At 37.9% G+C, this 15,348-nt stretch overlaps 1 protein-coding gene across 2 annotated transcripts in view; it reads right to left on the minus strand.

The window, feature by feature from the left end:
- The window catches only part of IFT56 (intraflagellar transport 56), a 35,214-nt gene that overhangs the window by 8,825 nt on the left and 11,041 nt on the right, over positions 1-15,348 (minus strand). For both annotated transcript variants that reach the window (XM_063427403.1, XM_063427404.1), the window contains exons 6-12: positions 14,183-14,328; positions 13,917-14,088; positions 12,960-13,034; positions 12,550-12,652; positions 11,856-11,911; positions 6,608-6,661; positions 4,509-4,572 (exon numbers count right to left, since the gene is read on the minus strand). In XM_063427403.1, coding sequence (XP_063283473.1) covers positions 4,509-4,572; positions 6,608-6,661; positions 11,856-11,911; positions 12,550-12,652; positions 12,960-13,034; positions 13,917-14,088; positions 14,183-14,328 — 670 coding nt within the window. The remainder of the gene's footprint in view (positions 1-4,508; positions 4,573-6,607; positions 6,662-11,855; positions 11,912-12,549; positions 12,653-12,959; positions 13,035-13,916; positions 14,089-14,182; positions 14,329-15,348) is intronic.

Genomic DNA, 15,348 nt, shown 5'->3' on the forward strand with positions numbered 1-15,348 from the left:
CAAGCATTTTAGAGAAATTCATGGGGGAGACCCCACAGGACTTACATTCATGTCTATTGAGAAAGTCAAGATAAATTGGAGAGGAGGAAGTATTGATAAGGTTTTAGATCAAACAGAAGCTAAATGGATTTTTAAGTTAGAGACCCTAGTCCCTAAGGGACTAAATGTAGATTTCGAGCTCAATGCCTTTTTATGAACATATATATATATATTTTTTTCTTTTTTCTATAAAGAGAGTTATTATTATTTTTTCATACACATCTATGGTCACATTTCTTTTACTAATAGTGCACTATATCTCCGATTAGCACACTTAACATTCTGCACATAAGTAGCACTTTAAAAGAACAATCTCCTTTACAACACTCATTGTAGATTTAACTACATGAATTAATTTGAGTACTAATCCTTCTTCTGCTTTATTTCAGAATGGACGTAACTAATGAAATTATGTACACCCACTATCTAACATTATGCATTATTATTTTGTTATTCTGTTATATTCTATTCATTATTCTTCCTTGACCTTCCTCTACATCCTATCTATCTCTCCTTTATACAGATATCTTTCTTTTTTTTCTATCTACACATTTGCGATTCTCCTATTGTGGTTTTACATTGATAGCCATCTATACAATGGATTAACTAACCCTGAAGATCTCTTTAATTTAATTTATTAATTTATTATTTTCCAATTGATATCCAGCATTACACAACTCATTCCTCCATGAAGTATCTCTATACTCAGTATATTTACTAAAATTCATACATTGTGTTTTTATGTATCTTATCATATTGTTCTATTCATTTATCAAGAATTCATGTAATCATGCGAACATTGTTTTATAACACTGTCTTTTAACACTGTTTTTTATCTTGTTTATTTAATCTTATTTATGTAATCCTGTTTGTAATGTATCCCCATATTATACATGTCTGAAAAATTCAAGGATTATGTTTTACCGGTATCTCTATCAACTCAATATTACACGATCATTGACATTTGCTTTAATCTTTGATTCTTTTATCTCTGTGATTTATTTATGTTATCTATTAATGTCATTAAAAGTATAATTGTATAATTGGTAATTAAGGCAATGTGTATATAAACAAACACTGAAGCAATGGACAGTATTATGTCTCTGATGAAGTAGGGCTTATCCCCTACGAAATGCGTAAGACAGACGTTCATAGTAACACACAGGATCAGACCAGCAGCCACAACAGCAGCCTAATTCTTGAACGCAGGACCCGTTTGGTAACTATCGCAACCGGAGCGGTCTGCTTTGCACGTCCCCTGAAGTGAGGCTCAAGCTTGGTACGTGCTTGCAGACGAACGCCGTCCTCACCGGCAGTCAGAATACGTATCATTCCAATCCATATCCATCTGAACTCATCCAAAGGTCCTTGCTATTAATTTTTGGCACAATAGTCTGGTAAGGCATCTCTGAATTATTTTTTATCTGTATTTTTAATATTTTAATACAAGGAATAAACTGGTACTTTTTTACTATCCTATCCAGTTTTTTGCTTCAGTTTATTAGCGATATACTGTAATATTGCCCAAAGCCTGCAGTTCCATATACTGTAGTGCTTAAAATAGAGTTACGCTCTACCTTTGTTGATACAAAGTATATAATTTAGAACAAGTATCATTTACCCCTACTAATTGGGGATTTAGATACTTATTCCTCACATTTCTTGCTGCAGACTCGGTTTTTACATATATTTTATATCCACATTTTTATTTATGTTTTACTTTTATTTTTCTACTTTTGGTCCAGATTTTCATCTAAGTCTATTTGCAGTTAGGTTTACTCTGTGATTTTTTTTATACCACGTTCCAATTATTTCACATTTAAAGAGATATCATACCTATTGTACATTTAAAGGTACAGCATCTCCTATTTATTTAGCTTTAGCCATTAGTCACTTAGCTAGCTCCTGGAGTTTACACTCTTTCAGAGTGGTTTTCTATAAATTATAGATCTACTGTAAATTTGGAAGAACTGGTTTACTGGGCCTATTTCACCTTTTGGACAGAACAGTATACACAGTACACCCGTATTACCCACATCCTGGGATACCACAACAAGACAACCTGAAATGTTTCACAAAAGTATTTTATTATTTTCAAGTACCCATTTTATCACCAATATCTGCCAAAAGTAGAGTTTTTTTTATTTTCATAATCTTTATGCATAGATGAATTTTATTAAAACGGAAACAATGGTTAAAAAATTACTGTATTACTAGACCTATATCTTCAAAATGCATTATACTGATAATGAATTTAAAAAAAAAAACCAACGCATAAAATAAATAAAAGAGCACACCTTCGAAGATGCTGAAATTGCACAGCCTCAAACTTACTGCAGCTTAACGGAAGAGAGCAAAAGACAGAACGGCTGGGTGCCCTGACCTGGTTAATACTTAACTTTTAATCAATAAATATTGAGAAAATTCATGAAGATCTGAGTGATGAACAACAAAAATAAATCAATAAGCCTGATAGGCAAAGTAAACACTATCTAAGTATATACAAAAAACAAACGGAAACCAAAATATTTACAAGAGATGGACAATAAACACAAAAAAATAATAATAATGTAAATAATGTGCTTGAAAAAAGGAAGTATATACAATAAACGCAATGTACGATACTGAGGCAGCTGGATTGACCGGGAATGGTGGTACCCGAAAATGATCGTGAAGTGCTAATAAACTGCCTAAAAATCCAGCTGCCAACAAAACAGTTAATCCCTGAAGTATCAACGTTCTTAATAGAGGCAGACCAATGTATCAGTTGGCTAAGTTTAACAATGAAAGTATCCAATCCGCTGTCAAAACTAAACTAGCAGATATCCACCAAGAGCAACATTGTATGGTAATCAAGAACTGCTGTTTTTTGTTGTTCATCACTCAGATTTTTACGGATTTTCTTAAAGGACCACTATAGGCACCCAGACCACTTCAGCTCAATAAAGTAGTCTAGGTGCCAGGTCCCCCTAGTTTTAACCCTGCAGCTGAAAACATACTGGGTGTATACAGGGTTATTCCAGCCTCTAGTGGCTGTCTCCCTGACAGCCACTAGAGGTGCTTCCGTAATTTACACTGAGTAAATTGCACTTATTTGATGATGGACGTCCTCACGGAGTCCAGCGTCAAATAAGATCCCCATAGGAAAGCATTGAGTAATGCTTTCCTATGGGCGGGTTTGAATGCATGTGCGCCCCTGGCCACGCATACGCATTTGGCTCCACTCGGAAGCTGACGTCGGCAGGGGAGGATAGGTCACCAGCGCCGAGGGAGCTGGATTAAAGTAAGTGACTGAAGGGGTCCTAAGGGGGGGCATTACAAGAGCCTATAGTTTTCCTGGCACTATAGGATCCCTTTAAATCTATTGATTAAAAGTTGGGTATTAACCAGGTCAGGGCACCTAGCTGTTCTGTCTTTTGCTCTCTCATTATTAGGGTTCATGCCCTCCACTTCTGCCCTTGTGACCTTACACATATTATACTCCCATTCTTATTCTTTTTTGCAGAGTTAAGGGACACTATATAAATATTTAATTTGTTAGAGTTTCCATCTGCTGCAGTAGCTGCTCCTCTTCTTCTGAGATCATCATGATCTCAGACCAAGCCAATGCTTCTCATAGAGATGCAATGAGGCCCTAAGTCATATCTATTGAATGTCCCTCAGCGATGAGTCAGGCTCCACCCTCGCTCCTCCTCCCCCAACATCGAGGACCTAATGCAGAGTGCCGCAAGCACGTTGGTTCAATGCTTTCCTATGGGGTTTTAGCTGACGCTGGATGTCCTTATGCGCAGTGTGAGGATGTCCAGCATCAGTTAGGCGAAACCAACCAGAAGTGCCTCTAGTTACTGTCTGGTAAACAACCACTAGAGCTGGAGTTAACCCTGCAAGGTACCTATAGTGTCCCTTTAACACAAACTGTAATGTTTAGAATTGTCAGACTGCAGGGACCCAGGAGAGGCTCTTCCAGTTACGAGCCTTTCATTTTGCTCTATGGGATTTGATCTCATCATGTAACCCTCTGCCTAGCTGTTTAAGTTTATCCTTCATGTAACCCTCTGCCTAGCTGTTTAAGTTTATCCTTCAGCTACACTCACAGTTTATCCTTTGACCACAGGTACACTCATCACTTGTGTGTGCAGATTGCTCACCATTCATAATTTGGGCAAAATTAATCATAACAGCATGAATGGTTTTAGCTGTGACAGCTCAATGGGCTGTCTTGTGATTGCAGTGATTTTTACAGATCTGTGGAGATATAAGCCACTCTCACAACTGAGACTGGGTGAAAGGTACTCTATGCACCAGAAAACCTTTCAATAATGCACATTTGTTATGTTGTTTACAGTGATCCTTAAAGGCTAGTGTGCTATGCTACATTATCTCTCACACTTGTATTCATGTAGCGTTTGTGTGTGTGTAAATCACTATAGACTAAATATAACCATAAAAGAATTAATTGGATAACTTACCACATTCACTGGCTGATCCACCAACAAGCTGAAAGAACTGTTGGGCAATTTTTAGATGGTCTCTCTGTAATTAAAGATATTTAATTAAAATCCAAAATGAAATAAGTATACTATGATCTCCCCAACTAACGACTTTTATGAATGTCACCACTAATCCCTGTCAGAAAAAGCATGATCAGACTATCGCTCTTAGTATTAGTTTGTACGTTTTATTATTATTCCTTTTTAAGCTTTGAAATAGGAGCCATAAAAATCTGATTTCTTGAAAAATAACATTAAGGAGAATTACTGTATTGAAATGTGTATATTAATAATGTGTTGATTATCGAATTTTGGAAGTTTCACACTAAACTAAAATAAGCTCTGATTCTTGTTTTGATTCAATGCTTTGGTATGTTCTGGGCATATTGCCTACAATTCTTAATATCTGGACAATATTTATCGTGTGCAGATTTTTTTGTAGTGTGAGACTCAGGTATCCTTGAGCGCCAACACTTCAAGGATGCGCTGATATATTGCATATATGAGAAATTGTATGTTTGCACTAATGAAATCCACATGACACTTGCATAAGTTAGTTATGTAGTTAGTTATAATTATAAAAGCTGAGGCTTTTTGAAGTTGTGCCAGAAGCTTCACCTGCAAGTGGACGCACTGCGTAGGAACCTTCCTAATTAAAGGGACACTATAGTCACCCAGACCACTTCAGCTCAATGAAGTGGTATGGGTGCCAGGTCCCCTGGGTTTTAACCCTTCAGATGTAAACATTGAAGGGTTAATCCAACCTTTAGTGGCTGTCTTCCTGACAGCCGCTAGAGGCGCTTCTGCGACGCTGGATGCGAAAATCACATTCAGCGTGCAGAACGTCCATAGGAAAGCATTGAGAAATGCTTTCCTATGGACTGTTTAAATGCGCGCGCGGATCTTGCTGCACATGCACATTCCGCTCCACTCGGAAGCTGACGTCGGCGGGTTAGGAGAGGTCCCCAGCGCCGAGGGAGCTGGATTAAAGTAAGTAACTGAAGGGGGTTTAACCCCTTCAGTGCCAAGGGAGGGGGCCCTGAGGGTGGGGGGGGGGGACCTAAGGGTTATATAGTGTCAGGAAACCAAGTTTGTTTTCCTCACACTATGGTGATCCATTAACCTGATACTCCTGGCAAAGCTGAAACAGAACTTCCCAGCTTGGTGTGAGCCTGGATGTATTTCTACAGCACATTAATCGGTGATGTATTGCTTTATATTTGTAAAATTCTTGTAATTAAAAGATTATACTGCATTGTCCTTAATAACTTGTAATTATAAAATGTATACTGTTTTGCCCTTAAAGGGACACTCCAGGCACCCAGACCACTTCTGCCCATTGGAGTGGTCTGGGTGCCAACTCCCATCACCCTTTATAAACTGCAATAATTACCTTGCAGGGTTAAGTCCTGCTCTAGTGGCTGTCTATCAGCCGCTAGAAGGACTTTCGTGTTATTCCGTGGACTTTTTGGCTGCTTAAACGATGCTGGACGTTCTCATGCTCCAGTGTAGCCGGAATCCCCACAGGAAAGCACTGAATAATGCTTTCCTATGGGGAGGTCTAATGTGCACACGTGGCCATTGCCACGCATGCGCATTAGGTCTACCCCGCTGGCGGACGTCAGCAGGGGAGGAGTGTGGGTGGAGCCTGACTCAGCGCCGAGGGATATCGGCGCTGGATTCAGGTAAGTGTCGGAAGGGGTTTAAACCCCATCAACAACATGGGATGGGGGGGCTGGTGGGAGGGGGGTACTGTACAATTCTTTAGTGCCAAGAAAACGGTTTGTTTTTCTGGCACTGGAGAGTCCCTTTAATAAAATAAAGTTATTATTTCACCCATTAAATTGGTGTCATATCTTGCATCATTAAACCTTATAAAATACAAGGAAAACAATTGCCATTTTGCTTATGCTGCAAATTAAGTTTAAGTTTTAGTTTGATGAGACAGAGTATGTTTCCATTATTGGATGCATGTCAACTGTAATTATGAACACATTAAAAGATAGCCCAACGTGATATGTTTGGACAACAACAAATAACTTAAAATCAAATAATGAAACTGCAGAAAGGAAACTCACCGAACCCATTTCATGACCCAAAGCTGCATTTACAACACCCTTAAGAATGTATTCCTGTAGAGTACCAAAGAAAATAGATTATATCCATTCTAATGTTTATAAAAATGTAAGATATTAGTACATCACACTTACATCACATTTACTATAGACAAACATTGGGGCAATATGAGGTGGCAAAGCAAACTAAGGTATTGCAAATACTATGTTGCTTCATATTTTTCTTGCTTCTGAAAAGGTTGGCCACTTTTGTACAAGGCAGCAGTCAAATATGTTGACATCCAAAGACAGCTACACAGTTTATAGTTAAATCTAACTTCATCCATTCCTTTTTCAAAGTATACTCGAAAACTAGTGGAATTACTTAGGTAACAGGTAGATTTCACCTTTTTTTCTCAAAAAATTATTTTGCAGATAGAACCCTGCATGGTCCCAACTGCTACACTCTGAAAGTTTCTGTGTAATTATAATTTCAACAATTACAGTGATTTATATATCACCAACATATTCTACAGTGCTGCACAATAGATAAACAAAGACAAATAATAACAAAACATGTTTGACATGCAAGAACAATAGGTGAAGAGGGTTCTGGCAAAACGAGCTTACAATCTATACAACACAGTTACATGCAGAGATGTGTGTTGGGCTCCTGAAGTCCATAAATAGATTAAAAGAGGCATAGAGGGCTATGGGAATACATTAATGTATTGTCTGGCAACTATATTTATTGTCTACATGCATTAATGTTTGTGCCCATTTAAGGAGATTTCATGTAATTTTTGTCACCCACTGTATTTCAAAAACAGTACATGTGCTTTCAAACTTTGAATAGGATTCAGACGACTGTAGTTCCAATATTCAATAACACTTCCCTAACTGACCTTAAAATTGCCTTTGCTGAATACCTGACTTGCAGTTTTGCGTATGTTAACTGAAATTTGCAATTTGTAGGCCAGGTCAGAACTTAAGTTCCTAAAGGAAAAATACAATATATTTCATAGATATGTGCAATTCGTTTTGTTCCTAATGCAAGTAATGTAAGTGTTAATGCTATGTTACTGTATAGTGTAGTGGATAATGTTCAGTGCAGAGTGTTAGGCTAGTGTAAGCATTGAAATGTTTAGTGTAGTGAAGATTTTAGGGCAGAACTGGGGCACACACATCCCAGCGCTGCCTGAGGTTAGTGGCAGTGACAGACTCAGGCAACAGCTATTTTGGTAAAATGTCAGCAGGTGATGCATGTGAGTGTAACTCCCACCAATATCGAGCGGTTTAAGACATGCACAATGGTAATCTGTATTCATCACAGGAATAATTACATCAATTATGTCAACATCTGCGTAGTAGTGGATTCTAAAAAAATATTTATTAAAATAATGTGCAGATCACGCAACATATTATATGTATATTGTAACACAGATTTCCCCACCTTTAAGTGGCTGCCCAATAGAACTGTGCTCCCATGTCATTGCCAACTGAATAGAGACTATGTGGGTTGTGAAGGAACTTTGAGGCCAGCTTCCTTCCTAGAGACTATGGGTTGTCTGTGGCACTAACAGACCATGTGGACATGTCAGTTGTTAATATTGTGTGTGACATTAAAAGACTAAGTGGGCACAGAATGGGTTAATACTGTGTAAATGTTATGTTCTTAAATTTGGCTGTGTTTTAGCTTCTTTTGAATGTAAATTTAATTGAATTAGGGCAGCCTGCCACTTTGATTGAGTTAATGCTGCTGAGACATCCTGGCACCAGGGGTGGGCGTAATTTAATTAAACCTGTTATTGTAATCAGTTGTCATGTTTTGCGCTCCTTTTGTGTTTCACTATACACAGATGTCCCCTTCAACAAAATAAACATTGTTCTTATCAGGTGTTTAGGGAGAGATGCAAAAGAGCTATTCAACATTTTCTCAGGTGACTGGCTGAGGGTTGTGGAAGAAGAAAGGAACTGGGTGAATAATTCCTTGCAGACAGACATTAGGGAAGCGCTGTAGCAGGTTCAAGTCTGAGATCAGTCCACACACACACACACACCCATGTACATACATACACACACACACACAATGCTTTCCTATGAGGAAGGTTCAATGCACTCTTTGAGCATACGCATTAGGTCCCCAAATATTGGATTGGACCATCATGGCTGGAGGCTATGCCTCCTCCATGACATTGGGGAAGATGAAGAGGTGAGCAATCATTTAGTAAAGTAAATAATTTATTTCTCCCATTTTTATTGAAAATAGGGGGTAAGGTATATCTAACTAGTGAACTATAACATAAGAAATACAGGTTTGTATTCCTAACGCTATTGTTCTTATTTAAAGGGACCCTATAGGCAGTAGAAATAGATTTAGCTTAATGAAGAAGTTTTAGCGTATAGATCTGGGTTAGGTAACCATTAGCACTCCAGATGTTGTTGACTACATCTCCCATGATGCTTTGCCACTATTATGGCTATAATAGCATCTGGGAGATGCAGTCCACAACATCTGGAATGCCAAAGGTGGCCTAACCCTGGTATAGATCATGCACAGCAGTCTCGCTGTTCAGTTCTCTGCCATTTAGGATTTAAATAACTTTTTTTTTTGCTGTGTATGCAGCCCTAGCCACACATCCCCTGGTTGTGACTCATGTAGCCTGTAAGAAACAAAATATGATTTTATTTTCAATGAGTTGGTACTTGTTCTAAAAGTTTTTATCACCTGCTCTGTAAATTGAACTCTAATCACACACAGGAGGCTCCTACGGGGTCTATAAGGCTATAAACAGAGCAGGAGATAATACATTCTAAATCAAACAGAATGTGCAATAAAGAATGTTTAAAACATTAGATGTCCCTTTAAAGAAAGCTTTGCAAATCATATGCAGGGAAATGTGATTAGGGCTGCATAAACAAAGTGAATTAATTAATAAATGGCAGAGAATTGAGCAGTGAGACCTGCACACCACAACTACCTCAAAAAGCTTGAATTGTTTTGGGGACTAAAGTATGCCTTTAATACCTACTAATCTGCTTTCATGCAACCCCTCCCCCATCACAGCATAGTGTTTACTTGTAATATGGCCACTAAATAATTTCCCTTTGTAAAATATTTCCTCTGCAAATACTGTCAAAAGGAATGTCCTTTCTCAAATGCGATCAGGACGACAAAAACACATCCTTGCATACCAGTGTTCTAAAGACATTACAAAATATTGAATTGAATTAAATGAGGATTTAAATCAGATTATTCTATAGATAGTTCTCTTATACTGTAATAGGAAGCTCTCCTGGAAAGGGAGTTGCTAACTTGCTTTATTCTAGTGCCTTCTCAGGAAACTGCCAATTTAATAAAACGGCTAAGGACCTCTATTTAATGGAAAGGAGGGCTTTCTCCCACTTTGGTACTATGAATCAGTAGCAGGATTATTCTAATGTTTGTTTTGTTGATTGTTTCTTTGTTTTTTCATGATTTTAGGGGGTTGCCTATTTTCATGTACTGGCAAAAAAGATTCCAAAATAGGTTACGTGTTTTACATATCCAGACCCTATAGCTTCACTTTTAACAAGAAATCATTTGAAAAAACAAAACAAATTTACTTTATTATTTACTAAATAAGCTGAACTTTTATTTCAAGCATAATACTTTCATTCACACTGCATTTTATGTTCCAAGTGGAACAAAAATACTTTCAATTTGTAAATCTGCTCCGCTCTTTTTCCAAAAATGTAATTTGTTTTTCAGGAGAAAAAAAAAAACCCTGCTTTTTCCACGGCTTCAAAAGTTCCAGAAATTTTACATCTTTATCGAAAAGGAAAAATTGTTTTGATTGAGTGAAAAAAAATCATTTGATTTGATTTATTTGAACAAATCTTCACCTGGTGTATTGTTTCAAATCACACAAAAACTAAAATGGATGTTGGCCCTCTGCTGGCTTTGTGGTGCCAGTATTGAGGTAACCCATCAAAAATACTTCAAAACTAATATAAAAAAAACCTAAAAACTAAAAAGAACACCTCACTCTGTATAAATTACAAAGACGAAGGGCAAATGCCCGGTAATTCTCAACCATCACCAAGTGTGTATACCTTAAATTAAACACGTGATACACAAACATTTGTTACAAATAATGAAAGCATATTATATGTAACACATGTTTTAGTTTAGGTATACACACATGCTACACTATTTTTGGTATGAAAACAATAATGGATTTTAATATTTATACTTATTGTTTTGAGTGTGGTTTTATTTTTTGTTTTGTTTTTTTATATTGTTTCAAATCTCCTAATCTTTTACATTCCTAATGAGGAGCTGTAAGTGTTTGTCTACCCATTGGGATAAACCTACAGTATGAGCCAATAACAAATGATAGAAGCCCCTGCGGTGTTTCCTTAAAGGATTTCTGCAGTTTTGACAAACAGTAAGAAGGCAGCTATAGTTCTCAGGCAATATGCAAGTATTTGTATTCCTGGATATTAAAATTTTCAGAGTGAGATTATGTTCTAAACCAGTTTTAACATTTGTGAGAATGTATCCAGGGTTTAGATTCACCAAGGAGTCCTGTTTGACAGGCAAGAATGAGATTATTTGTGAAGTTTTTTTCTGCTCTGAAGAGGGCTCTGCAGCACTAACATCTGTACATGAAGCAGATTTAGTTTAAAGCATAGCATTCGTTTCGCACTACAAAACTGATTTCAGTTACTACATATTGTGTCCCTTTAATGCAAAATTGGGCTCTAAATATTCGAACACCAAGGGTGTCTGATTATTGAACCTTAAAGACACAATAAAGTCACCAAAACAACTTTAGCTTAATTAAGTAGTTTTGGTGTATTGATTATGCCCCTGCAGTCTCACCGCTCAATTTTGTTTTCATGCAGGCTGTGGCTGCATAAACACAGAAACAGAAGTGATTTGACTCCTAAATGGCGAGGAGTTGAGCAGCGAAATGTCAGAGGCATGACCTATGCACAAAAACTGCTTCATTAAGTCAATGTTGTTTTGGTGACTATATTGCCCATCTAACTAAAAAAATATATATAGATATATTAAAGCAAAATAATAATAATAATAAAAGAGACACTTGCATTGCCGAAATGTCGCTGGGTTCACCTGTTGTGGCTTAGATGAATACATTTCTCCACTAAGAACCTGCGAGCGGAGTGTATTTATTTCTACACTTTGAAGCCCTCTCCAGAGTGATTAGGATGGAATGGAGTGTAAATCTGTAAATCAACATCAATCTTATGACAAAGTATCTACCTGAGGAGTAGAGGGTTCAAGATCTTTGATCAAGTTGAAAGCTTCTTGTACGTCATCTAGAAATAATAGTCACAACAGTAATGAAAATCCAGCCATGCCAACAAAAACTCTCTGTGTGTTATGTGCGACTAAGAGGGATCCAGTTGAGCATCAAAATGGCAGAAAGGATAAATAACTCAAGCTGTAGCAGTGAGGGAAAAAAAAATTACCTCAACGTACCCCAATTTTATGGTACTGCAAGTGACACAAATTGTCAAATTCAGATTTCAAGTTAAAAAAATTCTGCCAAGACCCAATGACTTCAAAGAAGATTAGGGTTTCTGTAAAAATCAAATACTAAGTATAGACTTGCAGAAACACTCCAAGGACCATAACCCTACAGCCAACTGTACTAATCATGGTGCCAGGAGACCTGTAGTAATCATGGTGCCAGGAGACCTTCAAAAGCCAAACTTTTGCAAACGGTTTGACAACTTACCTGGGGTCTGCCAGTAGCCTCCTCCTGTACCCCATGAATATCCTGCACTGAGCTAAGCCTGGAGGAGGTGAACGGCAGCCTCTAGGTAAGTTGTCAAACCATTACTCTGGAACGCCAAAGGGGCATTCCTGTTACCATAACAACTACAGCTTGGAATGTTCCTTTAAGTTTATGAAAAAAGAAAATCTTATATAGCGTATGACAGTCAGTCTTTACCTTGTCTGAGGTAATATATCACCAAATTTAAACGTGCTTCAGGAATAACATCAACCAGAGGTGGAAGAATCTGTAAAGCCCCCTCTCCAGCACGGAATACAACCTGAGAAGACAAAGGAAAACTCAGAATACAGAAATATTCATGGAGTGAATGAACCTTGCTAAGAACACCTTTCATGTCCTAAAATATAATATCATTTGAATAAGCCAAAATATGCAAAATGGTCAAAACCAGGCTGAGAGTGAAATGACCACTATGCTAACTGAGTAGGAAATGCAATGTGATCACGTACAGGTAAAATTAGAGAATGCTAGGATCCATGGTATGAAGGGGCACTTAGCCTGAATAAAGCATTATGAAGTAAATATGTGCATTTGAAAAAGAAATCTAGAAGACATTAAGCACTTACAAGGTTATGCTTGATGAGTTCCTTCGCAAATTCAAATGAAGATAGGGCATTGTCCATTAAACTTTTCAGCTCTGCCTGTAAAAAAATAAACAAATAAACAAAACAAAACATCCTGTTACCAAGACTAAGACATACACAAAATCTGTCACAATACTAATTTACCGAAGCGCCCCTAGTGGAGGCCATATAGACAGTCACTAGAGCAGGCATAGGCAACCTTCGGCACTGCAGACGTTTTGGACTACACCTCCCATGATGCTTTGTCAGCATTATGTGTGTGTAAGAGCATCATGGGGGATGTAGTCCACAACATCTGGAGTGCCAAAGGTTGCCTATCCCTGCACTAGAGAAATGTTAACCTGGCAATGTTTTCAAATGTAGGGTTAAAAGGTGAGGGGGAGGGAGGGGGGGGGGAGAAATCACATGGCACCTAGACCACCTCATTAAAATGAAGTGGTCTGGGTGCCTATAATGTTCCTTTAATGCCAGCTGAAATTCAAGCAGCTAAATCTGATAAACAGGTTGTTAGTCATTAAAAAAGAAATTAAATAAAAGCCTATGGTGGTTAATATGAGCCCCACATTAATGTAAGTGAGGTTTTCAACTTTTACTATCAAACAATTACTATTTTTTTTTGTCAATCTTTTCTAAGATTTTTTTGAATAGATTCAAAAACACATCAAGAAAGAGAAAATATCCCACCCAGGGAAAGCAAAGAAAACAGAAATATGGTATCCAAGAGGTAGGAATCCCAGATATGAAATAGAGTCTTTCTGAAAAGTGCTCATGGGAATAACAAACAGGTGGTGTACATCAGTCTGTAGTCTTAAGATGCGAGTAAATGTGACTCGGGTAGAGAAGAGAAAGCATTAGAACTATGAATAATGCACAATTACTATCTTACAAGGAGGACAATGGTATAAAAAAAAAAAACATTAAACATAGTTGCTCACTTACTTCAGCTGCCTTCCCGTCATACAGTCGGAAATGATTGCAAGCCTTGAGATTCAGTGCAATGGTGCTGTCAGGAACCTGCTGCAAATATACAGCAAGAACTTCCTGCGATACATCGTAATAATCGAGTTTATAGTAGCACAAAGCCACGTAGACATTTAGAGCCAAAAACTCCCTAGATGTTAGAATAAGAAGGCATTTAATACTACAAAGAATCTCTGAAAACAGAATGATAAAAATAGACAATAGCATGTTCTAGAGCAGAGTACCTGTTTTCAAGCAGTATTCTTTTGTATATATCAATAGCCTCCTGATAATGAGATCTCATGTAATGAATAGATGCCAGGCTCAGTTGATCCTCAATAATGTCTTGCAGGTTCTGATGAAAGACCATGAGTTTCTTCTCATCATTAAACTGGGTCAGAAGAGGAAAAGGTACAGTCATTATAATGTATGCGATGCACTGGCGATATGATGTTAAAACAAGTACAAATTAGCATCTGCATAAATTAGAATCTTTTTAATTTCATCAGGGTCTTGTTTACAAACAGGAACAATGACGTTGTATCCAACTGAGGGACAGCATGAATACAATTTGTCTATGAAAACCTCAAGAACATCAACACCCACAATGTTAAAATAAAAGTGGCCTTAATGTCTCTATGTGCAGTATTTCAAACTGAAACTCTGTAACTTTTCAACTGTCTGAGGTGTGACACTAGGGTGTCATTAGTCAGTTCTGAATAATACTCCTGGGTCCCTAATTTTGTGCATATTGGACATCTGGCTTTAGCATGCTGGCCACAGACATCCATGTCACCTTCTCTGCCTGACATCTCCCCCCTCCAACGAGGGGGAGTTACCTCAGCAGAGCAGGAATATGGCTGTAGGGAGGACAGACGTAAGTTTTAGCTTTATATAATTTTTTTAAGTTGTGGGGGGAGGGGAGGGTGGGGGTTTACACCAGCACAGCAAGGGCTACTCTGACCAAAAACAGTGTTTTATGAATACTGAAATGCTGTTGAAGATTTCTTAATCTATCCCTTTTTTTTAACCTCTTCACGCCATTAGGGCATTCTATGCTGTTCTACATAAAGTGGGCTTTAAAGCCTGTAGGGCGGCACAGAACACCCTGCAAATTTGATGTGTGCATTGTTAAATCCCTGCTCACACCAGGAAGCCCCAGGTGTCAATGGATACCTGGGCTTCTCCTCTGTCTGCTTGGGCCATTTTTAGTGGCCCCAAACTCAGGGTCAGATTTACCCTCCTTGCTGCCCCAAGGCCAGTATCTTCAATGCACCCCCTGTCATATTCTACATACAGGAAAGCAGGAAAGCATCAATACTTCTGATGATTTCAGCCAAGGAGGCAAATTGGAAGTGATGCGAAAAATAGATAAGATTTTACTATACTTAGGGGGCCAAGATAGAGATTT

The sequence above is a fragment of the Pelobates fuscus genome, chromosome 7, assembly GCF_036172605.1.
Source record: "Pelobates fuscus isolate aPelFus1 chromosome 7, aPelFus1.pri, whole genome shotgun sequence".
Taxonomy (NCBI): domain Eukaryota; kingdom Metazoa; phylum Chordata; class Amphibia; order Anura; family Pelobatidae; genus Pelobates; species Pelobates fuscus.